Here is a 27,477-nt window from a genome sequence, read left to right as displayed (position 1 = left end):
TACGTAGCTTGTGCCTAAGAACAGATTTCTTACTTAATCTAACATTCTTAACTTTAAACTTCTGGCATTGATCTAAAGAATGATTCGTTGAGCCCTCCAAACAAGATGAACTACGTAAGGAAACATCGTCATCACTAGTACTCACATACAATATCTTCGCTGCATTATAATCTGAACCAATATTTCCATTTAAACCACCAGTATCCCCAATGTTACTATTCCCTTACAAACTCAGCAATATCAGCAAACAGAAGTTCTCGACCTCCTTTGATAATCTTATAAGCTACCTTTAGCCACTTTTGTTGAACATGCGTTGGTAATTTCAGAATCATAGTTTCAATAGTTCTGGAAGAGAGAAAGTCAGAGATTCAGACCACTTGCATTTCTCGAGACAATCTTCTCAAACCACCTGGTTGATTCTTTCTTATATCGCGAAAGTTTAACGAATTGTCGATAACGATAGTGAATAACGATGACCTATCTCCGGTTCAAGCATAGTACAATGATGGATAGTGGCTCTCGATCTCCGCGTCACAATATTGAATCAAGTAATTCAACCTAGCTCTAAATCCAATATTCTCACTCCGGATGCATTTTATTCGAAAATTTTTATGACATTCTAATGGGCTGGAGAATGCTGGTCGGCGGCCTATGCTCCGTTAGGAGTAACAGGCGAAAGTAAGTAAGGGTGCACCATCAAATTTCAAGATCTCTCTCTTTGGTAATTACAGCTTTTCTAATATTGCATTCTCGCCGTTGCTTACTGACTGGTCGAAACCTTCACTTCCCTGGCGACGTAACTTTTCTAGTTCAATTTCTTCCTACGATTGGGTTATATCTAACCTAGCTAACTCAAGTTCTATCAGGCCACTGGTTTTGGGTTCATCATTTTCAAGTTGGTCTTCGTCATAATCTCCCAGATGATGGGGTAATAACTCATAAATCTCATCAGAACTGTAATACTTATTGGAAGTCAGTTCAGTAAGTATATCGATTTTACTGTTCGAAAATTTGTAATCAGTAATTTCTTACAGGTGTAATTCCGAACTATTCTCTAGACTGTCGAGCACAGAGTCTTAGTTTAGCCAAAGTTAGGACAAGTAAGCTATCTGGGTCGATAAACTTTATCTACTTCTAAAACGCGAATTAACACCGTTAGTATATAAAATAAGAAAAAGTCTACTAAACAGGGAAACAGAGAGTCATAAATAACATACTCAAGACTAACTACAGGATAGGAAAAGTATGTCAACAAAGCGAACATTAGTTTTCGATGGACATAAAATTGTGATTGGTGAATAAACAAGGTGTAGTCATACAAGATCAAACGAAGTTAATGTGGTGGTGAGAGTTCCATGTTATCACTGGAGAGTCCGTTCACCGATCACACTTTACAGAAGTATAAATATCCGTTTGGAGCGGAAGAGGAAAAGCGCCATTCCTGTATTATAAACGAAGCAAAATAAAAATTTCGACGACTAATTGGAAAGCCTTACTGTCAAAGTACGCTTCACAGTTGCAGTGTAAGATTTGTTCAAAAGACATTTCCATCGCAGTTATTATGAGACTTTTAACCGTAGAGCGCCGAGACCAGTAGATATTTTTCAACCTAGGTAACCTCTAGAGGGGAATAACCTTGTTTGTATGTGCAGTTTACAACATATCTCAAACGAAACACCTTACACATTAAAATGTTAAGAGTAAATTGTTATCGAAGTCGAATCACATCCCATTTCATTTACATAAATTAAAAAAGAAGAAGGCGTAGCGCTGACTCTTAAGGGATCATATCATGACATTCCGTAGCCACTGAGCAGCTCAATAATCTCTGGAACATGAAAAGCAAACCCCTTTGCAATGATAAGACAGACTCATCACTGATTTTGTTATTTAAAATGAATCTGAAACCAATGTACCAAATTAATGTATTTATGAAACAAACTCCTCTTGTGTTTCGTTTATGTGAAATGATCCCATTAACGTACGTATCCTATCAACAACAGCCACCTTTCAGTAGTGATTCAAGAAGATGTCAGTAAGTTTCAGTGGTCAAATTTTTTCCTGAATGAAGTCACTGTCAAGTTTACTGAGATTAAAAATGCCTAACTTTGATCTTAATATATCATAAATAGGCGATGATACCTTTCTGAATTGCTTATGATTTGATTGTGCAGGGTGATAGAAGCATATCACGATTCCGTTAAGTAAAAAGAGAAGAATATTGGCTTTCTTTTGATGGGACTCATCAGTATGAAATAAAACTCGCAACCGTATCAAAAATGAGTCACACCCACCTTCAAGTCGACAGTTACGTTTGTACTTTGTTTTTCGGTTGTTAGCGTAGTTTTAGTTAGACGGAAAGTCACTTGGGCTACAACAACAACAACAAAATGAATGAAATTTTACCAGAAACATTCCTGCTGATTCAGTTGCTTGAACAACAACAAAATTCGAAAACAGATAACAACGTAATAATAGTTCATTCATGAGATAGCGGCCACATACCATTTTTATGGGCATAACCAACAATGCAAGACAGAGGATTACATATAAGATACTACCACAGTGGCATTGTTAGAAAGAGTACATTAATAAATCAAGAAAATTTTACAACGAAATATTCAATGAGGTATATCAGCTAACTACTGTATATATTTCAGTGATGAAACTATATAATAAGTTTGTGGTTACTATAAATCAAACAGGGAAGAGGCGATTGAGGTAAATTATGAACTTCGTAATTGCTCATACCAACAGCATGGTCCAGGTTAAGGTAGAAGCTCCATATTTGCACGGTACGAACATATTGCTGAACATAAAAGAAGAGACGAACGTCATTGTGGATAGATATTTGTCCTCAAGGATGTTTAAATAAGTACAGTAGAACGAATAAGAGTATGCTTAATCATTAGGTTAAGGTCACGTAGTTGCCATCACCAGAACAAAGTAAAGTCAAAAGACTACAGATACACTGGTGAATATAAAATAAGATGTGAAGTGTGATGTATCTGAAATGAGTCTAAATAATATTTGAAAAGCCGAATCAAATGGCAAAATGTTTGTCTGATGAACGATCCAATGCAATAAACAAACATTGTGTCAAAACGCTGAAAATTTATCATCACTTTTTTCTTTAGCAGATTTCTATTAAATATCAACCATTTAGTCATAACGTAAGAATGCGCACCAGGCTATTTTTGGTGGCATGGCGAAGCTAACGCAGGATTAAAAACATGAGCCTAAGACGTAACAAGCTCAGGGAAAAACCTCAAATTCAGTGAGTGGTTATTTCGTCTTCTAAAAAAAGAATGAGACAATTGAAAGTTACTAGTGTTTTCAGTGTTTATTATTCTAAAGGGAGCCCTCAATACTTCTTGATCTTATTTCTTCACTCTCATCAAGCCGACGATCACGACCAACGAAGAAGGAACTACGGCCATCTAATGTACGTATTCAGATGCGTCTTTACCTTTAAGGTTACGGAGATCATCAACCTAAGACATATATTGCCACACATATTCGTTGTAATTGCATGGTAAACGTCATATATTCGTCCGACTTTATAAAAGCTTTAGGTAGCAGCATTCATTCAATCATTTAGGTTGATCCCGTTTGAGTTAGCCTGGTTCGAAGTCGTCTGCCGATTTACGAGTGCTTACAAACGGCGAATAAATGTTTGTCGGATTAAAACCAGTTTTAGAAGTAATATTTGCCTCAGGACATTTCTATAAATTTTACACCGCTAGTACAATTTTCTCTCGATTACTGCGGACCCACGTTCGGTGACGAATCTCGTATGTTGAGTTATGATTGTTTTTATATCAGCAAGTGGTATAAGGGTTAGAGAAACCGCCTCCTGTGTTTGAATGTCGGTAATGTTCAACAACTGTGACTCCTGCAATGAGCTTGAGTTAATTTCACTGTAGTTAGAGATACCGTAGGCATTCAAAAAAGGTTGAGTGTCAAAGAGCATTGTCTGTAGTCATCAGGACGCTCTAAATTGAGTGGGCCGACAAGACCAGACGCTGACGATGCATGACTTTTATATGAACCCTTCATTCGTGTAAGGGAAAGTCTGTGCCACAGTGTAATGTAGCTCATGATAATTTGTAGTTATTATTAGACCAAAAAAGGTTGATTATTGTTGTTATACCGCAACCAGATTTCGCCACTTTGATAGCCAATCGATACGCTTCTGACAATGAATAATTTGAGTGTCAGTCAAGAAGAAATATTTTTTAGAACGATTCTCTTACAGAAATATATTGTCAGTCCTTCCAGTATGATCGCTGTCTTACAAGTAGCGTTCCTTATATGAGGGTGAAGATCACCCAGATTTATTTTCAGTAATGCTGTTAAAATAGGATCTACTCAAATCAACACCTGGAGTAGCATTAGCTGCACACTTGCGTTTTGGTGTTTCAATGGAATGAATATCTTAAATTAACTAGGTGCAATTCGGTAGAATAAGGAGCATATGCCGATTGTGCTTGAGTGTACTTTATAAATTAAGGCTTCTGAACACTTTGTAAATCACCAACGTAGATGATCTATGTCGAAATGATTGGAGGCCTACTCGAGTTAGACGTGAATAGTGTGACGAACCAACTAACGTCGAAGTCACACCTCGTGGTCAGCACCTTACGTGGACTACCCCCATTGACGTAACAAGGTACTATAGATGCTTTGAAGACTGTACAACACAAAGGACGTTATTACAGAAATATATTAGTTAAAGTAGATACAAGCGAAAGTAAGACCACTGCCGCATGGGCCAGTCCATGGCGTATGATTAACTAATGCGCGTTTGTTGCATATGACCTTGGCAGGGAGCGACGATCTGTTCGACATTCAGTGATCCAACTACCGGATGATTTGGCTAGGGCTCAGTGACATTTCACTGGCCCTACAATACTCCCCACCAGATTCAACAGCCGTTTGAATCGGTACCAAACATGTTAGGAGCAGTCGCGCGTCGGAGAGTGCCAAACGAATATTATAAATCCTCCAGGTATTGTTTATCTGTAAAACAAATGGAAAGGAGGCGGCAGAAACTGGTCGGGAAACAGCGAGTCATAATATGTTAGTAGGACGTTGCTTAAACGTAAATTGATTAACCATAGAAATAATGAAAAGAACAAAACGTTTTATTGTTCTATCAAGTCGCGCTGAAATATATAGCCTTGACAAGTAATTCAGTTCCTCCGATGACAAACGTTAAGTCCGTCGCAAGAGTAATGATGCTATAGCGATAGTAGGATAAGTGTATTATCAATCGATGTCCTTGTTTGTACTGTCATTAGTTTAAAGTTGTAAGTCGGACAGTGTCGTTGACAGCTATTAATTAGTGTCAAATTCTAGTTATATCTATATCTAACAGACTAACCGTAAGTACAGAAGTATAACCGTGAAGAGTGGTCGTGATTTCATTGTGCGAATCTATTGACCAACTTGTAGTCACAGTTTGAAAAGTCGATGACTGCTGCTACAGTTAGTAAGGGTTGAAGGCTACAAATCCACAGCAAAGGTGGCACGATGAAGTCTCTAAAAGATGATAAACGGTGAGTGCTGTGTGTTTGTTCGGTTAGTAAACAGAAAAATATCGAAAAGAACATAAGAAAACAAGTGTCACTCTGGACTCATGTCAATGATACCCTTGAAAAACGCTGTCAGTGTTGGGATAGAGGCGACAATATCGTTTTCAGTTTGCAGGAGATTCGCTCGACTGCATAAACTGATGATTCGCGCGAATGATAATGTCGTCAGACCACCAATTGAACTGGACAGGTTGTAAATCGTCGAGTAGTTGAACAACCGATTGATGTACCGAAATCATCGGTTAGATAACAGCCACGAGGAAACAATACTTCATAAAATAAAGTACGACGTCGAAGTAGAATAACTACAATAGTTCTGATGTATTATAAAGTCAAGTTTAAATAACATCGTTCTTACGTATACTAACAATTGCACTGAACGGTCGTTTAGGTATTATTAGCGTAACAGTTGGATGTGTGAATAAAAACATATACGAAAACTATGGTTGGGTTCGTGGAGAATTTTCGAGGACGTTTAGATATTTTCCAAACCCGTATTGTATACAAATATACCGAAAATGGAATTGGAATGACTGTCGTGTAATATGAAAATCGAGCCATGATTTACCGTGTGAAATAATGGCAAATACAAGGGGTATAGTAAACATTAATTAAAATGGTAACCACCAATGTAACTAAGGTTTAGAGGATCCAGGTAACGTGGCCATTTCGTAAAAGGCTGATACAAAGAGCTTATTACCTAGCGTTAAGTGACATATTAAGTACGACAACGTGTGCACTTGGGACACGGACTAAGCGTGCTCGTGTACATGCAATATGTTTTACCACAGTATGTCGACTAACGAGTCATAAATGTACATGATTTCGACTAAAACTTGACGGCAGTGACAGAATATATGACTAGTTTACGTGAAAGCAACTACGAAATGTTATCACGCATCATAAATATAGTACGAAATAATCTAATGAAATTATGAAACTCGCCTGGGTTACTCTTGCCTTTAAGTAATGAAGTAGGCAATAGTTTGAATCTGGATTATGTACGAGGTACTGTTGATTAAATTTTTCGATTAACACAGCGTTGTAGACCGACGAACAGTCTAAACGAGATCTAAGATCGCAGGAAATTTATAGTTCAAACTCACCGTGAATTTCTAGCATTCGTATCCTCTGTTTGGCCATGGAACTCAGCAATTGGAAATTAGGCAGGCAGTGGTAAAAAAGCAGAACATTCTAGTGGATAGTGGTTAAGCAGAAAGATGAATTTATAGTCGATAGTTAATCTTGTCTTATTTATACCAGTGGATAAGGTACAAAGAGATATGCGTTCGTGTTGCCTTGTGGCTATACTCACGAGTGGTTGATATTTTAACAGACATATTACACAGGAGCATTTACATGCTGCTAATGCTTGTTAAAGAACCACGATAGCCGATTATAATCGTTGTTGATTGGTTAGTTCTGTCGATTGAACGAATTATTTAGGTTTAAATGCTAATCAACATTGACATGAAGCAACGAAAGATCACAGTAACAGATTAACATAGGCGATGATAAAAATGAAAAAGAATAAGTATAGAATACAATAATAAATATTATAGTGATAGGTTGCGTTATTCGAAGTCTTGCTCACCAGTGTAAATCACCAACGTAGATGATCTATGTCGAAATGATTGGAGGCCTACTCGAGTTAGACGTGAATAGTGTGACGAACCAACTAACGTCGAAGTCACACCTCGTGGTCAGCACCTTACGTGGACTACCCCCATTGACGTAACAAGGTACTATAGATGCTTTGAAGACTGTACAACACAAAGGACGTTATTACAGAAATATATTAGTTAAAGTAGATACAAGCGAAAGTAAGACCACTGCCGCATGGGCCAGTCCATGGCGTATGATTAACTAATGCGCGTTTGTTGCACATGACCTTGGCAGGGAGCGACGATCTGTTCGACATTCAGTGATCCAACTACCGGATGATTTGGCTAGGGCTCAGTGACATTTCACTGGCCCTACAACTTCATACAAATTGCTAAGGAAGAATCTGCTCTATCAAAAACGTTTATCTACTAGCACACAATTTATTTCTGACAAAAGGTTCTGTCTATTTTTACAGGCGTGATTCTAATTACAAATAAAATACCACCCTGGTATGGTCAGCAACTAGATTAAATCAGTGGAATTGTTTGGCAAAATAACCATATGTATATAGACCAACTATTAAAAAAAGGTCAGTGTGGTGGCATTTTACACTGAGTTTACTATGTTCACAAACTATCCCAAAAACTCCACGTCATACAGGTCGGGTAGAAGTCACATAATAATGCGTTGAAATCGTGGTGCTGTTTAAAAAGGAATAAGAGAAAATGTGGAGCAGCAGAACTTGCAACAGGTGTTTATAAAATCCTGATCATTTGCAGTGGAAAAAAATAAGTGCGTTTAATTTGTGGGTAGAACTCAGGTGAACTATGATCACTAAATTGAATTGGAATTCAAGAAGCTACGTGCACTATGTTGTGAATTGCAACACAACCAATCATATATGACCTGATGGGAAAAAAGTGAAGTGTAAAGTTGCAGACGTGCTTACTTACTTACGCTTGTTGTTACTCCTCGCGAAGGAGCATAGGCCGCTCACCAGCATTCTCCATCCAACCCCGTCGTGGGCAATCCTTTCCAGCTCCTTCCAGTTGTAATTCATCCTTTTCATATCTGCCTCTATTATCCGACGTAATGTGTTCTTTGGCCTTCTTCTTTTCCGCTTCACTTCAGGATTCCAAGTTAGGGCTTGTCTCGTGATGCAGTTTGACGATTTGCGTAATGTATGTCCTATCCATTTCCATCGTCTTTTCCAAATTTCCTCTTCAGCTGGAAGTTGGTTTGTTCTCTCCCACAGAAGGCTATTGCTGATGGTATCCGGCCAATGGATGTTGAGTATCTTGCGTAGACAGCTATTTATAAATACTTGTACCTTCTTGATTGTGGTTGTTGTAGTTCTCCAAGTTTCAGCTCCATACAGTAGAACTGGCTTGACGTTGGTATTGAAGATTCTGTCTTTGATATTGGTTGAAAGATGTTTTGAGTTCCATATGTTCTTCAACTGAAGGAATGCGACCCTTGCTTTGCCAATCCTCGCCTTTACGTCTGCATCTGAACCTCCTTGTTCATCGATGATGCTTCCCAGTTATGTGAAGGATTCTACATCTTCCAGAGTTTCGCCATCAAGAGTGATTGGATTGCTGTTCTCCGCTTTGAATTTGAGGACCTTGGTTTTCCCTTTGTGTATGCTGAGGCCTACTGATGCAGAGACTGCTGCTACACTGGCTGTCTTCATCTGCATCTGTTCGTGTGTACGTGATAGGAGGGCTAGGTCATCTGCGAAGTCCAAATCGTCTAATTGATTCTGAGCTGTCCATTGTATTCCGTGTTTTCCTTCAGATGTCGAGGTCTTCATAATCCAGTCGACCACCAGAAGAAAGAGGAATGGAGAGAGTAAACAGCCTTGTCTGACTCCGGTCCTTACTTGGAATGCATCTGTCAGCTGTCCTCCGTGCACTACTTTGCACTGTAGTCCGTCGTATGAGTTCCGGATAATATTGACAATCTTCTCAGAAACTCCATAGTGTCGAAGAAGTTTCCGTAATGTCCTCCTATCTACACTGTCAAATGCCTTTTCATAATCAATGAAGTTGATGTTCAGTGATGAGTTCCACTCAACTGATTGTTCGACGATGATCTGTAGTGTCGCCATTTGGTCTGTGCACGACCGATCCTTACGGAATCCAGCTTGTTGATCTCGAAGTTGGGCGTCTACTGCATCCTTCATCCGGTTCAGCAACACTCTGTTAAAGACCTTCCCTGGTACTGGCAGAAGTGTGATGCCTCTGTAGTTTTCATATTTGCTCAGATCTCCTTTCTTTGAAATGTTGATGAGGTGTCCTTCTTTCCAGTCCATCGGCACTTGTTCCTCCTCCCAAATCTTGAATAGAAGGTGAAGCATGCTTGTAGTTACTTCGACGTCTGATTTCAGTGCTTCAGCTGGTATATTGTCTGGTCATGCTGCTTTCCCTCTCTTGACTTGTCTGACGGCCATTCTAATTTCTTCCGTCGTTGGTGCGTTGACATCTATAGGAAGATCTGTGTGTGTCCTGCTTCGATTTCCGGTGGATTCATTGGAGCCGGCCTATTCAGGAGTTCCTCGAAGTATTCTAACTCCGCCTGTAGCTCTTCTAGAGTTACTGCCGGTCCCAAGCCCGGGTAAAGGAGGAGGGTTGGGCATGGGGTTAGCGTCCCCATACCGTAGAAAACTAACTCGCTAAAAAATTAGTCAAACCATTTTAACTCTGCCCTGAGTGTTAGAAGGTCTTCATTTAGAAGAATTATGACGCTTCATGGTGAAAGCCGAGTTCCTTCGGAAGCCACAAGGCCGATGCCCCTTCTAACAACCAGAGCAAAAATTTTTATAGGTACATGGAACGTTCGAACAATGTGGGAGACCGGGAAGACCAGCCAAATAGCAACGGAAATGAGGAGATACAACTTAGTAAAGTTGCAGAAGTATTTAATAATTTTGGAGAGTAACAAAAGAACCCAAATTATTTAGATACCCAAATAACTTTATCACCAAAGCTTTTTCTCACCTTCTGTTCTTGTTTATTGTCGTTATTGGACGTCAACCTTTTAGTCTTAGATTAAGACTCTGAATCTATCCATTTTAGGTAGATTTGGTAGAATGATGAAACCAATGTGAAGTCGAAAAGTAGGTCTAAGCAGCAACACAGATAGAGAAACAACCTTAATATAATCGTATTGTTACTTCGTCACCAATCATGAACAGACTGGGGCAAAATAAATGTTCTGTCCACTTACATGGGTGGGTTGAAGTAGTCACACTCATCGTCACTGTTTACTTGTTCAAGTCCCTAAACGTTCTTGAAGGGGTAATAATATTTGTCAGGCATTTAAACCAACAACCGATAAGATATCCTCAGTTTAAAATTGGAAACGAAAGTTAGAAAGCTGCTGAACAAATAAATCTCCTTTGTTAGGGCTACTCAGTGGGAAGTTTTCGGATACCGTAACACACCAAAGGTCCAAGCCCAGTGATTGTGGAAGAAGTGTTCACAATGGAGGAACACCTTATTTGCAACAAAATGCATACGGAAGTATTACATCCAGTTATCTGAATTGCATATGTTATACTTATTGCTGGTAAGTCAAGCGACTTGGGTCAGTACACGATGTCTACACCTAGAGTATGGATCCACAGTAAATATGTGTGAAGAATGTGGGTTTCTAGTTAGAAATTTGCACTTGTTAGAGGGTCATAACGATAGGTAAAAGGACAGTCAAGATTCAAGTAACTTCAGTACTTAACAAAGTGTTACTCCAGAATGATAGAGAACAGTATGATTTGGAATGATTCCGTAATCAATGAAGTGCAGCGAATTGTTAAAGAATAAATGCTCTGAAAATTCCTCAAACAGTTCATACATGACAGTACTTTTTTTTTTAAGTTCTGCCTACTTTTTTTTGTATATGATAACCTTTATTCAAGGATTGTGTATCCCTATCTTCATCTTTAGCACTCCTCCTAGTCTAAACCTTTAATATATGACTCTGGTTAAAATTCTCCTCGACCCTCCTCACTTTTTCGATTCTGGGTTCAAAGCGGTAGCAAGACTGTGAATATATATCTCACCTTATTAAAAGCCACCATCGTGTATAGGTACATCTAAGACTTAAAGTTGATGGACACTGAATCAATATTGTATATTACCATAGGATCAAGTGTGAATTTCCAGACGAAATATGCGTTAATAGAAATAAGCAAACAGGCAGAAGAGTTCAGAGTTGCATTGTTTTTTAGGCACTGTGTGAAGAATTAATAATATATGTGGTACCATTGATGATTCAGCAGCGAATGGAATTCAAGTGCAGACAAAAAACTATATCTATTGTGTGGGTATGGTTATGGAAAGATGTATAATGTATAAAAAACTTAGAATGTTAGCGACGGAGACTAGAAGAGGAAAGAATATTTTATAGTGCATAATATAGCTACGAGGTGATTATTTGGATATTAATTAGATGTTCAGTGCCTTATTGTTGAACGGTGCTGTAATGAGCTGTGTATTGGTTCATAAAACAGTCTAGGGAAAATGTGAATTGCGAAAGTTTTACTTCACCGAGTGTCTTTGGTTATCTATTCCAGATGCTCGAATAACGCGTAACAAAGAAAGGTGACTATCATTTTTATGATGTTTTTGATATCTTCAGCAATATGTCCCGATTACGAAGATCACAACTACTGTTTTTTGACAAATTTCAAGGTACTGCAATGTGCTGTAGTTTTATTATGTGGTATTTCTAAAAGCAAAGTAAGGTTATTTTTAAATCTTTTAACTTGTAGAGGGACCATATCTTATCCTTCACATCTATTTTTAATAAAATATGCCGAGATAAGACTCGTGATGTTGTGCTTTCTCGATTACTTGTCGGTCTAAAATACTCAACAAATTGATAATGACTGAACAATATTCATGTAGCGCTGGAATATATCTATTGTAGCAGATCAATGAGGATTAATTCAACTAAAAGTAGCTGTTGACAAGCTTAAAAACTATACGAGCTTGAGGGATTTGAGATAAGGCTTGCTTGAGGAATTACAGTCTTTTAGAATATGCGGCTCTCAAACCGAAGATGTTACTTGTTTCATTAAACTCTAACGATTTACATTCGAACTTATCCGCTAATTAAACGTACGATTATACACTTATTAGGAATCTCGTATATCTTCCTGAATAGAATGTGAAGCATGTTCGCAGTTACTTTTATGTCTAACTTCAGTGCATCAGCTGATATGACGTCTGAACCTGTTGCTTTACTTTGTAATGCTGTCTCCCCAGTTGTCCAGTACTTCTTGAGATTCAGTTTCAACATGGCAATCATCAGCTAGTGATGATCTGAAGCTATGTCAGCTCCTCTCATGATTCTCACGTCTTCCATTGTCCTTCTGGATTCTTTAGTGATACAACTATGACCGATCTGGTTCTTTCTAGAATAGTCGGGGAGACCCATGTAGCTTTGTTTATGTGTTTGTGTGGGAATAATTTGCCTCATGTAACCAATCTGTTAAATGCACATAAATTCGCAAATCTCTCACCATTCTCGTTCCTTTCTCCCAGTCAGTCCATGCTGTCCTGTGATATCTTCATATCCGATGTTGTCCATTCCAACTTTGGCGTTTAGATCTCCCATCAGGATGGTCAGGTCGTTTCCCTAGCACTTTGCTAGAATGGATTGTAGCATCTCGTAGAACTGATCTTCATCGTCGTCGTCGTTACTGTCATTGGTGTGTGCATAACATTTGAAAACATTCATCATGATTACTTTCTTCTTTGTTTTGAATGATGCTTTGATGATCCTGGGTCTATGTGATTCCCATCCTATAAGTACTTTACGTGGTTCATTGAACGGCATCAGTCCGACTCCTTGTGTGTGCAAGACACTTTCTCCTTTGTGACCCGAGTACATCAGCATGTTTCCCAAATCTCATCTTTTCTACTCAACTTGAGTCGAATGGGTTTCATTGATTACTAGGACTGCCAAGTTGTATCTGCCCATTTCTGTAGCTATTTTACTGGTTCTCATGATCTCCCACATTGTCCGAATATTCCATGTACCTATGATAATTGTTTCTCTGGTCGTTCGAAGTTGCGTCGGCCTCGTGACTTCCGAAGAATCTCGGCTTTCATCATAAGGCATCATGATTCTTCTGGATGAAGATCCTTCAACTCGGAGGACAGAGTTTAAATGATTTAATTTGTTCATTCTGGTTAGCGTGTTTTTAGCAATGTTGTTGTATACGAGATGTGGCTGCTTACTCGATGCCCAACCCTCCTATTGTATACGGACTTGGGACTGGCAGTAGCCCTACAAGCGGAGTTTTTTTCCACTCAATTTATTAACAGTGGTCACTCGATAAAAATAGCTATATAGTAACCTTCCTACCAAATGCATATCACATAAAGCATAAAAAAGATCACATATAATAATAGGTATGAAATTCTGCATTAGTGACGTTTGGATAATGTAACGTTTTATTTGTGATGAGTAAGTTCCCTAGACAGATTGACCTGTTTCATGGGGGAGGAGTTATATGCATGCAACTTAAAGGGGGAAGAGATTCAGTGTGATGATGCTAATCAGTTTTTCCAAATGAATGTGGGGCAAAAAGCTACCTGCACACTTAGAGATGAAATGTGGTATTGAGAATAAAAGATAGTTGGTCATTGAGTGTGGACAAATAGGCACTTAACCCACTGACTATTAAATGTGATTCCCTTTTTTCCTATTGACTTCCACTCTGGGCTCACCGAAAGTGACTGCTTGTAACTGTGTTGAATAAAGTATTATCTAGTGTTAGACTGGTTCACTATTCTGGGTCGTGAATCCTGGATCTGGCATAGCGTGACTAGTCTCGTGTGCCTCAAGAGAAAAATATTTCAAAAACATCCGTCATGTCACCTATACGTTGTGATACTGCAATACATCATAGAATCTTGAAGAAAAGAAGATTTATTATGAACAAAAATATGCAACAATAATCAAAATATGATTTCTAAGATAGTGAGAATAAGAAAAGGTGAGATTTTTGACTAGAAGAATACCATACACAACATCGATCAAGAGAAGTGCTGTAGTACGACGTATTAAACAGTAAAGCTGTTTAAATGCATTCAGCAACTTAGTAACGAGAATGTTATCAACATCTACCATCCACCGAATATGAAGTCACTAATCAAGCTGGTGGGTTAGGTAACTGGCTGTTTGCACATTGCTGTTACGAAATATCCCGTTACAGTTGCTTAAAACTTATTCACAGTTCAACTTAAGTGAAATAAGTAATCCTACAATCCAACCATAATTACATAGCTACGAACAGATTGCAAATTCCGACTGGTCTTGTATTGGTCTAACTTGATAAAACATTGCTTACTTGTGAACAACTAGGTAATTATAGAAAGTTTTACGACAGTTGTGTTGTCCCGTTTCCGACAAATCTGTTTGTGTTTTCATATTTGAAATAACTAGCGGAAGTTTTTAAATTCTATTTTTTCAAATACACCAATATTGAAAACATAAAGTAACTACTGCATATCTGCTGGATATCACGCACCATGTCCTGTGAACAAACTTATGTTACACTTGTAACTTTTCCTAGCAAAGAGAGAATAAAAGATCAATGCAAATCCTACTAATGACGCTGAATTTCAAAAATGCAATGCAACACTGTTCCTGAAAACCGTGAATAGTATACTCCCAAGGATAACACAACAAAGTTTCTGTTCAAAACATATTTGCACCATTTACAACATACGACAATGAATATGATTGAGATTTTAGCTTTAAGGTATACAAAACTGTTACATTTAGGGACTAAAAAACATTTACAAGTTGGATCTCCCATAAATTATGAAATTACTTTTCGGAAAAAGTTAAAGAAACACCCTGTATGTAATTTAAAAATAAAATAACGTATTTTGTCGATTAAATAATTAGGAATCAGGCAAAAGTTGTGGAATGTACACTTGCTCTGATTTATTTAAATCTGTGAACTGAGAATAACTAGCGTTGTATTGAGAGACATTTAAAGAGTGAGACTCATTGGGAAACTCATCATCATTATCTTCAATATCATCTAATACCAATTCTTCAGGATTTTGACTTACAACACTATCATAAAGATTTGTATTGCTAAGTGGATTATGACTAGATTGGTTAGTATTTGATACAAAAGTGCTATTCATCGGATCATACTCTGTAAAACTCTCTTTGACGAATGAGTCTGAAGTGATCCAGCTAGTGTTTACATCTAATGGATATTCATTAACATCAAGTTGATTTTCGTCATTTTTCACATCATCTTCACAAATATTTTCTTCTGGATTTTCCTCAACTTCATCGTCATCCTCCTCTTCATCCTTCTTAGATTGTAACTGTGCTGATAATTCTAGCAAACTGTATGATTGTTTGCCAAGAAAGAGTGCATTAGGGTTTATTAAATCAAGCATAGCACAAATAAGTTCTGTTTGTGGATTTGAAAAAAGTTGTTGTTCTTTATTTAAAGCATTTGCTTGTTGAACCAAACTAATTGGCGTAGACGTAGTCTTTGTATTCATATGATCAGTTTCATTCGGTTTGTGAATTGCAGCAGTACGTTCAAAGTTGTCAGGAACTTGAAAATCTCCACCAAAAGGGTCATACAAAGCCTGAATTTCATCATCAGTAGCGGAAAAATCACAGCTGAATGAAAAAACGTTGGTTACAAATCGATTAGTTAAGTAATGACATCCTATGAAAACTCATAAATAATGATCTAATATTTTACAACACATTTAACGTCAACAGTATGAAAAGGACATTAATATCATGTGAACAGTTTAATAATTCATAAGTTAACAACAGACTTTAGAACAGGTGGATGAGTCGCTGGGCAAAATTTTTATAACCAATGTAATAAAACTAATGAACTTTATATATATAGTGGAATACAGATGATAACTGATAAGGTTCAAAGTACTCATCGTTTGTTTATCGAAGTGACAGCTGAACTAAACTGACTAGAATACTTGTTATTATAGATAAGAACATAATAAGGAAAGTAGTCATTGGTTGGTGTCATGATAGCATGAGCAAATGAACTGTAATGGAATCTAATGAGTAAATTATCAGCATATACATCACCAATAAAATTAATAAAATGATTTCGCTAACCGTTCGCTTGTTTCTTTTTCTGGAAGAATACAGGGGACTTTGCTAGTAGACATTAAATGATTTGTTGACCTCAAAATAGATAACCATTCGGGATCAAGATATAAGTTGGTACTTATTTCATCGTTTGAACTAGCATTGTTATTAGGCTCCTTCAATTTTAAGTCTTTTTCTGAATCGTTGACGTTTGATTTGAATTTAGAAAGACTGACAATTACTGGATCATCTCCAAGTTGTGGAGATAAAGATAAATTAGAATCGGAATTAATTGAACTTTCATCATACTTCAGTTCAGGTTCAATATCTAAGAATTGTAAGTAGTGACGATTCGGTAAACACTTATCAAGAGCTAGAAAGTGAGTGATGCGTGATTTATTAGTTTTGGAGTCCTGTAAAAGAAACGTGGTAAACGAGAATATGTAAAAGTTATTTAAATGAGAATATCATTGATTTGAAGGAGAAATCAGCTGATTTGAACGATGAAAATGGACGTAGAAGAAAGATGGATGTAATTTTTAGTTGAATAAAAGCTGACCTATCATGGAAAGTTAAGAAAATGACCATGGATGTTTTAATTCGATGCTTCGTACAAAAAGGGATCCATCCCGTGTTAGAAAGAAAACTAACAATCTTTTTCCAATTCAGGAAATTCAAAAGTTATTTCTATGACTACATATGATACAAGAAGAAATCTTAATTCTTATAAATAATACACCAACCATTGAAACCATTCTCAATACTAGAAATAATATTATTACTATCTATTCACCGTCATTACACACAACAGATTTCTAAAGGCAATTTCTATACGTTCGTTTTGATGCCATATTTACGATAGAAATCATTTTCATAGATAAACAGAACAATAGTAGTGCATTATCACACGAAAACAAAGTATGAAAAAACAAGAAATTTACAGAAGGATTTCAAAGTCGTTGAGCTTTCATACAAAAATTTATCCTCAATAATCTGATTGAACTGGGTGGTTCGTTTAAAATATTTTTTATTCTTCATATATCTAAGGTGGTACTTCGACTCAGCAACATTTGTAATTTGAGAGATTACTCAAAAAAATTAATCACCACAGTCGAAGAATGATTGCCCTGGATAATGCTTACAAAACGAAATCGTAATCTGATAGTTTCGTCAGTAGTTAAACTATCAAAACACGAAGTGATGGTTACAATTAAAAGGTATGGATATGGTAGATTATCGTCACAACTGAACGGGAATTGAAATAACATGGCCACATTTCTTCCACATAAATGCTGAGAACTTTGTGCAGTTGTCGAAATGAGAGACCTAAAGAACTAAGATGACTGAACTGGAGATTTAGTGATCAATATGACCCATATAAGTAGTCTAAATAATGTCTTGTCGGTTGAATTTTAGTTTTTATTGAAATTCGTGGATTTAATTCTCAATATGGCGCCAAAACTGAAAAAGAGCCTCACAAATTATCAATCCAACGAACGGATTTAATGTAATTGAATCTAATTATTCATACAGTATTAGCACTTTTAGTCCGATGAACATTACAAACTGTATTCTTAAAAACGACTACAAAAGCTATCGAGATAAATTATCCTGGTATTTTTGATTCAGTTTAAATTGTAATTAATAAATTGAGTAGCATGTGAAACAGAGACAGAAATTAGAGAGAAAACTCAATCAAACTGAAATTTCTTTCAACAAAACTCAGGACAGAGTATAATGAATATGGCAGTCTGTAGATTAAAAATATCCCTGAACTGAACTTTATTTAGAACAATGAATATAAACATAAATAAATATAGGTGATCAACCTACTGAATGTCCAACAAGCGCTGAAAATTTACAATGCAAATGAGCTGCAAACCAATACCGTGGCTTTAAACGACATAACAACTGTTCACCGGGTGGACTGCCTAATGAATCTGACTCGATTTCATTACGAAAATGAGGTTTCCTTCTGGTTAATTGATTTAAATTTCCGTAATGATATATCCCTCGAGGCCAATCATGACTCATCACTATATCTAAACGTCGGCGAATTTGTCCAAGTCGGAAAACTTCTAAGTTTCTTAAATGATATACAGAACGTTTTGTTGCTTCTGAGTATGGTGGATGTTCATAATGACACATGGTATAATCATGTTGTTTGTATATACCTGATAAACCAGCAATACGTAATCCAGAAAATTGGACAACACTAGCATAACCTATAAAAGTAAAATAAGAAAACACGATACAAATAACATCCTAAGAAACAATAAACAAAAATAAGTAGCATGGGATATTTATATGTGACCAACTGCAGCTTTCGATGTAAACAATCAAACCAGATTACCCGATATTCTCATATAAAATATGTTTCTAATCATAAAGTTAATCAACCTTACTATCGCAAGAAATACAGTTTACGCTAAACCAGCGAAGACAGCTCATTTACTAAGTAGAAAATTAATTAGCTTAGAACAAAATGTATTTGTAACATCCCAAGAAAATGCAAGAGTTTGCAATAACTCATCATAAGTGCATACATAAAATAAAACAGTTAACTCATATTCTGATTCCAAATATTATTCACACATCTAAACGATTGAACAAAAAGAACGTCATTTCTTACGTACGTTTTTTATAGTATATTAGAGATCTTTTGAAAAAAGGGTAATACAGAAACCACGTGTTTGCAACATCTCTGAGGTAATCAAATGGAAGATAAAGTCCGTGTTCGGGATTGTTACGAATAGGCAAATAAATGGAAATAGGAAATTTTGGAAGCCATTCGTTTGTGAATTACCAGATGTATTTTAAATATATATTTATCTAATAACTAATATGTAGTAGGTTATTACCTTTGTTCTTTTTTCTAGATTTCTTTTAATTAATTGTGCACCTATCACTCAGATTTTGTCCCAAAAAGACCATAATTATGTAAAAACTATAATTTATTATGTATGCCATGCTGTCGACTTGTTTCATATGTATGTTATAATCATATGGGTTTTCAGTTTAATAACATTAATACATGATAGTCAATTAGCATTCTGATGTTCTAACTAGTAGTGAAGATGGACGAAATCCTGCATGGGCGAATCGGCATTATTCATATAAATGAAAAAAGACATGGTACTAGCCTCTTAAGGCGAAATATAGAACAATCGAAAAACTATAGAATTATTTTAATGCTTATATTGGACAAAAACCTACGCTATTTAGGAATAATGATTCTGTAAGAACTTAATTTTAGAAGCTAGACTAAATGCTATACATGACTTCGTATTTAAATCCGTTATTAGGCTCTAAAAACTTAAAAAACTCTACCAATATATATGACCAATTAAAGATAACATAAATTTACCTAAAACAAAAGGTTAACTAAGATGTATGGAATATTGTAGTGTGTGCTATTTAAGTCGACGGATATAAGTAGTACGTAACACCAATCGAAAGTGAAATGTTTGGCAGCAGAAGGTTAAGAAGATCGAATAGAAAACAAGGAGAATAAACAGTGATTGATATGGAAATGAAGGAACAACAAAGTTTGAGACAATCGCTGGGCATTCTGCAAATGAAGTATTGAACGTATGGTATTGACATTTTACCAAATAGCTCTGTATATGTATATATATATATATATATATATATATATATATATATATATATATATATATATATATATATAAAGGTTGACAGTTGAAATCAATCGGTCAGATGTTATAAATCAAGTTATGAACACAAGTTATTGTATCTTGTTGGAAAAATCCAAAGTCATCTTATGCTACTAATGTCTCCAGTTTATTATTGAACTCATAGTTCAAAACTCTTTAATTAGATAGTCAATATAAAAGTGATAAGAAAATACACCTGAACAATTGATAAATCCATGATACAATAATAATAATTTTTTTCTTCATTACTATGGTCACAAATGATTTGAATACTTTTATCAGTAATCTATTACATATTAAAAAGTTAAAACTAATCATAAATACCCATTTAAAAATTAATATTAAATTAAATAAAAAAACTATAAGAGTTTTGATAAATTACAAGTAGTAAATCAAAATATTCAAAATAAAATTATTAATATCAATTGTAAAATGTATTAAACAGAAATTTATAATAGAAATAGTGTAATGAACAGAAACACGAGTAGGGACAATCGAATGTATTTGACATGAAATTACAGGGTATCTCAATAAAATTTGAGAACCATATAGTAAATAGTTAATTTGCAAAATATCAATCCATCGTCTCAAATTTGACTGTTCCTTTGCAAATATCAGTCCATTGTCTCAGATTTCATTGTTCATGTATTTCCATACCAATTGCGTTCCGTTTCTGTTCTTTCCATCTCGATCTTCTACTGAAATACATTCTATGACTGACCACAGTTATATACTACTTATATGGATATAAGTAGCCCACACCACAATGGTATTTAAGAGTAAATAAAACTTTTAAAATATTAAATGATATAATGAATGATGTATTCACTGAAAAAAAAGAATTATTATATACTTATTTTCTCAGTATAATATTTAAACAAGAGACAATACATTTGTTATATCCCGATAAGAATAATGAGTGGTAACTTTAGGATCCATTATCGTATAATAATTAAATAACTAAACTATTCATATTCATGTCCCTCTTATTATGAGCTTTATTTTGACCTATGAACTGTTGTTATATGATTTACCATTCTTGAATTATGCCCTGTCTATTAATTACTGCCTCCCACACCCATAGTCACTTTTGGCTAAATCATGTACAAACGTTGTTTCCTATTTTATGGTATGATGTGGTCTGTCTGGTTGGTATATAAACTCAGTATGTTTGAAATAAATGATTCATTTTGCAGAGGCTTAATTTGGTGTTCGGGACTTAACTGGCTGGGCTAGGCAAGAAGCAGGACCGATAAGGACTCAAGACTGCTCGCATGGATTTTATACGTCATTGGTCCGATCGATAATTCACTGCTCTCTAATTGGCGATATCGTCACGTTATACACTAAGAGGGCACCCATGCAATAAGTTATAACAACATTTAAAGAAAAGAAAATTTCAAATTAATAGTAAAGAGTAGATACATGTAATAATTAAGGCGGAAAAATCTGTTTGATAAGGAATGTAAACATAAGCACGAATAAATAGTTAGATATAATCAGAAATGAATTTAGTGAAGATTGTAGTAATCCAATAATTGAATTCATGAGTCAATTTAAGCTAGACCATCTGAAAATACTTCAAGCGGGATCGTGGATGCGCACTGGTGAGGAGTTCCATACTAGGACGAAACGGCCGTCAAGTGTTTCCAGGTTTTTCATGTTGATCTAGCTTTAATTGACTCATGAATTCAACTATTAAATTACTACAATCTCCACAAAATCCATTTCTGGTAACAATAATCATATCCTCACTAATGACTGGCTTCAAGAGATATTTCCTGGAGTTCTAGTGAGAAGCCGTGACCAGCGGAGTTCAACTAGGTCTGTTGTGAGATAGTAACTCACTGAAGACAATGGTGGATATGTCGCTCAATTTCATGGATTGGTTGAAGTTAGACACTAACACCGTTGGATGCCGGCTCAGTGGTTTAGAGGTTAAGCGTCCGCGTGCGAGACATGGGTTTGAATCCCGTAAGCGGGATCGTGGATGCGCACTGCAGATAAATATTCACTAATATCAACACTATGCAATTTAATAATTACATAACGATTTATGAAAACCATATTAAGCTACACGTTAAAATAATTAGATTTGCAAATTGTTCATTCACATCTAGTAGATAAAAATAACAAGTATTAGAATAAATAAATTAACGATTTACAGAGATGCATTTTCTTCACCAATTGAAAATGAACTTACCCATATACCAGATGTTTGGAGCAACCCAACCACCATATGGTAACTCTTGAAGATAACCAGATGCTTCATGATTACCTCCAACAAATAATGTCAAAACAGGAGCTCTACTTTCTTCAGCATAATACCTTTGAAAAATAATGGAATGAAGACAAACATGGAAGTTTATAATTTACAAATTATGATTTTTTTTCATTCCACTAGATTTATACAACTACTTAACTAGTAAGAAAGTTTAGAATTACGAAAAAGCGACTCAATTTATTTCTTTTGCTAACACTTAAGTGCAATTTGAACTGATAGCCTATTGCTTCTGAATTACAGTAGTTCTTATGTAGGAAGAACTAACTTTCGGAATGTTTATTTTAGCTCACTTAACAGGAAGATTATGAATGGAGAATAGTATGAATTTCTCAAGTCTACTAAAATAACTAATATCTACCAAGTGTACTTTCAGGTACACACACGAACGTTATTGTTTGAAGGCTAATGATACGACCCGGTGAATCAAACCAAAATAGATGGGATAGAGTTTGGAAATTCAAACCAATCAATTGTAAAGCTATTACTCAATTGTATAACCGAGGTAGGTCAAATGAACCTTTAGGATTCCATTCAATATTTAAGAGTCAAGTGCTGAGAACACTAAGACTCAACTTTATAGGGACTACAGCAAATCACAGTACGATTAATGTGACTTCAAAAATGAATTCAGGATCAATACAAACATCGCTAAGAGAAACAAAGGATATATGATATTCTAAACAGCGAATTAGTTTAGATGCATTGTGCATTGAAATGTGGTAATATAATTATTTATACTGCAAAGCACAAAAAACTCATGATGTAGAAACCTTATCCACTGAATACTATAAATAAAACTATCATGCATACCTACATATATATATTTCTACATGAATGATATCAACCAATAGAGATATAAATTATAGAAATAATAAAGAAAATAGAAGATGGACCAGTTGTCAGAATAGGTAAGCATCAGGCATATCGTACTTCCGTGTTTTCGTTTGTTGAGGGACATGATAAGAGCTGCTTTTCACAGGAGTATGTAGGTACATATGTCATTCATCGGGGAACATCTGACATATAATGAAACACCTGAAGTATTTGCAATCTAATAAATATTTTTTTCAGTTAAAACCGTTATGGGTTAATAATAACTATCATAAACACAGGTGACTAAATATTGTGGGTAAGATATACAAGTTTTATTAAAAATTTGAAATATATTCCATTTAAGAAAACTGTACACCGATAACTTTAGGTGTTAATGACAGAGAACAACATCAATTTTTACGAAGCATTTTAAAAGATTAAGCAACGTTTGTTTGTATTGGTTGTTTAGATCTTTCCATTGATGTGTAAAACTGCAATCGGTCAGTCTGTTTTTGGCATATGTGCAAACTATGCGGATTGCTTCGATATTATTATAAAGACACAGGCACCATAAGCAGAGATTGACAGTGGCTAGCAGTAGAATCCAGGACGCGAGTTTCGTCGTATTTGGGATTCGTCATCTGGATGTACCTGCAACCCAGAGTTGATGCCTACTACAGGACTCCAACCCCGTACCGTTCGCTTGAAACGCCATCGAGTTATCCACTTAGCTACTGGCTTGGGCAATGCTGTGAAATTTAATTCTTTTGTATTAGTTGTTAAGCAACAGTAATCTAATGATTATTTTCCCGTGATTGTAACATAAGAAATACATCAGTTTAAATGACGAAAAATAAAACAGATGCATTTACATACCTCCAAAAATCACCCATGCGGTAATACTTGGAAGGAACGCTCATTGTGGTTAAATCACTGGGATTGCGAACAGCTTGAAAATCACCACAGCATAAAACTAGGTCAGTTTTAAACTGACCCTGTTGTTCGGCTTCTGCAATGTCGGCGTACACACAGTCTAACTCTCCATGCAAACAACCAACCACACAAACTTTTACCATAATTTGACTTAGTGTAATCAGATGTATCGCAGATTAAGGAAAGACTTAAAAAATCAAAGGAAAATAAACAATTTTATGTCACTATTTTATCCAATATAATGAAGATCATGATGGTGAAATACAATAGTAATAAATAGTTTTCCTTATCAGATAACAAGAGTCTTTGGAACTATTCACGATACATGACGTATATACCTGTTTGAGCATCAATAAAAGAAACGTAACAATGGGAACTGAGACAATAACAATAAAGCAGTCTACAAACTAAGGCTACAAAAACAGACGATTGAAAGGTATGCCACAACTTGATATTAGTTGGATAAGGTCATTGAACACCGATGAGTACTGGAAAGTTTTTCTTCCTGATTCTGTGGTCGTGTGGAAATATGAAATCGTATATAATCAAATTCATGACATTTGAGCTTAGTGGCAAGTATGATCACATCAGCCTACTGAGTCATATTTCAATGTCCTAGGAATCATCAACTTCAGTCAATACGTGACATACAAGCTATCCTCATTAGATACTTTGAGTGAATGAACTCCCCATTTGTTTGATTCTATATTAGAGTTTCCGGGAAATTCATGTTGCAACTAGTCTCTGTTAATTAAGCAATTAATAATGCAACTAGATGGATTTGTGTACATTTTTCTGGTGCTTGAAAACAATGGTGGTAACAGACGGACAATATCTTTCCTAAAAACTGTAACCAGTCGTCGAAATTGGACCCTATTACTCACTTCAAGATATCTACTATCGCTTCCACCCATTTAAACTGTATAATTCGCGACAGTCGCTTTACTGTTCGTTTAATATTGGTAGAATAGTTCAAATCAGCATGTCGTCCCATTTGAGAAAAGACTACCATAAAATTGTCCATGTGTCTTATTAGCTCCTGCAGACAAGCTTCGTTGACCTGATGTAATGAAGGACAGTTTAATAACTGTACAGAATGCTTTCACGATGTCATGCGACTGGCCAAATTAATTATGTAAATAATTATTGCTTCGGTGTAACATAACTCCGCCTACAACCCTTCTAGGTTTACTGCCGGTACCAAGCCTAGGTAAACAAGAAGGGTTGGGCATCGAGTAAGCAGCCACATCTCGTATACAACAACATTGCTAAAAACACGCTAACCAGAATGAACAAATTAAATCATTTAAACTCTGTCCTCCGAGTTGAAGGATCTTCATCCAGAAGAATCATGATGCCTTATGATGAAAGCCGAGATTCTTCGGAAGTCACGAGGCCGACGCAACTTCGAACGACCAGAGAAACAATTATCATAGGTACATGGAATATTCGGACAATGTGGGAGATCATGAGAACCAGTAAAATAGCTACAGAAATGGGCAGATACAACTTGGCAGTCCTAGTAATCAATGAAACCCATTCGACTCAAGTTGAGTAGAAAAGATGAGATTTGGGAAACATGCTGATGTACTCGGGTCACAAAGGAGAAAGTGTCTTGCACACACAAGGAGTCGGACTGATGCCGTTCAATGAACCACGTAAAGTACTTATAGGATGGGAATCACATAGACCCAGGATCATCAAAGCATCATTCAAAACAAAGAAGAAAGTATCACAGATTGAAACCATGAGTCAGTTGAAGCTAGACCACCATTGAAAACCTGAAAGAACTGGACGGCCGCCCCGTCCTAGTGCGGGACCCCTCAGCAGTGCGCACCCACGACCCCGCACCACGTGGGGCTCGAACCCAGGACCCACTGGCTTCGCGCGCGAGCACTTAACCACTAGACCACTGAGCCGGCATCCATCGGTGTTAATGTCTAACTTCAACCAATCCACGAAGTTGCGCCACTATATACCATTGTCTTCAGTGACCTGATATCTCACAACAGACCTGGTTGTACTCCACTGGTAACGACTTCCCACTTCTAAAAAATCTCCACAAACCCCTTCTGATAAAGAAGAAAGTAATCACGATGAATGTTTTCAAATGTTATGCACACACCAATGACAGTAACGACGACGACGATGAAGATCAGTTCTACGAGATGCTACAATCCATTCTAGCAAAGTGCTAGGGAAACGACCTGACCATCCTGATGGGAGATCTAAACGCCAAAGTTGGAATGGACAACATCGGATATGAAGATATCACAGGACAGCATGGACTGACTGGGAGAAAGGAACGAGAATGGTGAGAGATTTGCGAATTTATGTGCATTTAACAGATTGGTTACATGAGGCAAATTATTCCCACACAAACACATAAACAAAGCTACATGGGTCTCCCCGACTATTCTAGAAAGAACCAGATCGGTCATAGTTGTATCACTAAAGAATCCAGAAGGACAATGGAAGACGTGAGAATCATGAGAGGAGCTGACATAGCTTCAGATCATCACTAGCTGATGATTGCCATGTTGAAACTGAATCTCAAGAAGTACTGGACAACTGGACAATCAGCACTACAAAGGTTCAATACTGCCTTCCTTCCACATACTAACAAACTCAACGAATTCAAGATATCTCTCAACAACAGGTTTCAAGCCTTACAAGATCTACTGAAGGAAGAAGAAACTACTATGGAGGACAACTGGAAAGAGACCAGTGAAGCATTAACTTCAATGTGTCAGCAGGTTCTAAGCCTGAAGAAGCACTTTTATAAGGAATAGGTCTCTATGGAAACCCTGTATTTGATTCAAGAAAAGAAGAACAAGAAGACAGCAATTAACAACAGCCGAATCAGAACACAGCAAGTTAAGGCACAAGCTGAATACACTGATGCATACAATGAAGTGGAGAACTGACAAGCATAAATACGTGGAAGATCTAGCAATGAGAGTGGAGAAAGCTGCAAGAGAAGGAAATATGAAACAACTATATTACACGATGAAGAAATTGACAGAGAAATATAGTGAACCAAGGTAAACAGTCAAGGACGAATGAAGCAAGTCAATCATTGAGACTCAAGAATAGAGGAATCGGTGGGTAGTGCACTTTGAAGAACTCTTGATAAGACCCGCTGAACCCACCGGACATTGAAGCAGCGCACATCTTCCTATCGATGTCACTCCACCAACAATCGAAGCAACCAGGATGGCCAACAGACAAATCAAGAGCAGGAAAGCAGCAGGACCTGACAATATACCAGCTGGAGCACTGAAGTTAAACACAAAAGTAACTGCAAACATGCTTCACACTCTAATCAGGAAGATTCGGGAGGAAGAACAAGTGCCGACAGACTGTAAAGAAAGTTATCTAATCAAGATACAAATGAAGGGAGATCCGAACAGTTTGATAACTTAGCTGTAGAGGCATCACACTACTATCAGTGCCA

The 27,477-nt window shown here is 36.4% G+C and overlaps 1 protein-coding gene across 4 annotated transcripts; it reads right to left on the bottom strand.

Annotated features, from left to right (window-relative positions):
* Positions 1-13,565: 13,565 nt before the first annotated feature.
* Positions 13,566-25,811, bottom strand: DBR1_1 (lariat debranching enzyme; the record flags this gene model as incomplete). Of its 4 annotated transcripts, XM_012946322.3 has the most annotated exons (5): positions 13,566-15,869; positions 16,341-16,726; positions 18,147-18,538; positions 22,194-22,318; positions 23,964-24,163. In XM_012946322.3, 5 exons carry the CDS (start codon positions 24,161-24,163, stop codon positions 15,122-15,124), a joined length of 1,851 nt encoding a protein of 616 aa, XP_012801776.1. In that variant the 3' UTR covers positions 13,566-15,121. The 4 variants fall into 4 exon arrangements, with proteins under 4 accessions (XP_012801776.1, XP_051074098.1, XP_051074097.1 ...); XM_051218254.1 differs by having other exon boundaries at positions 13,566-16,726; XM_051218253.1 differs by lacking the exons at positions 13,566-15,869; positions 16,341-16,726; positions 18,147-18,538 and adding an exon at positions 20,458-20,818 and having other exon boundaries at positions 23,964-25,811.
* Between the last annotated feature and the right edge of the window lie 1,666 nt (positions 25,812-27,477).

Source organism: Schistosoma haematobium, chromosome 1 (genome assembly GCF_000699445.3).
Source record: "Schistosoma haematobium chromosome 1, whole genome shotgun sequence".
In the NCBI taxonomy this organism is placed as follows: domain Eukaryota; kingdom Metazoa; phylum Platyhelminthes; class Trematoda; order Strigeidida; family Schistosomatidae; genus Schistosoma; species Schistosoma haematobium.
The sequence above is the reverse complement of the archived record's forward strand: the minus strand, read 5'-3'. Positions and strand labels throughout refer to the sequence as shown.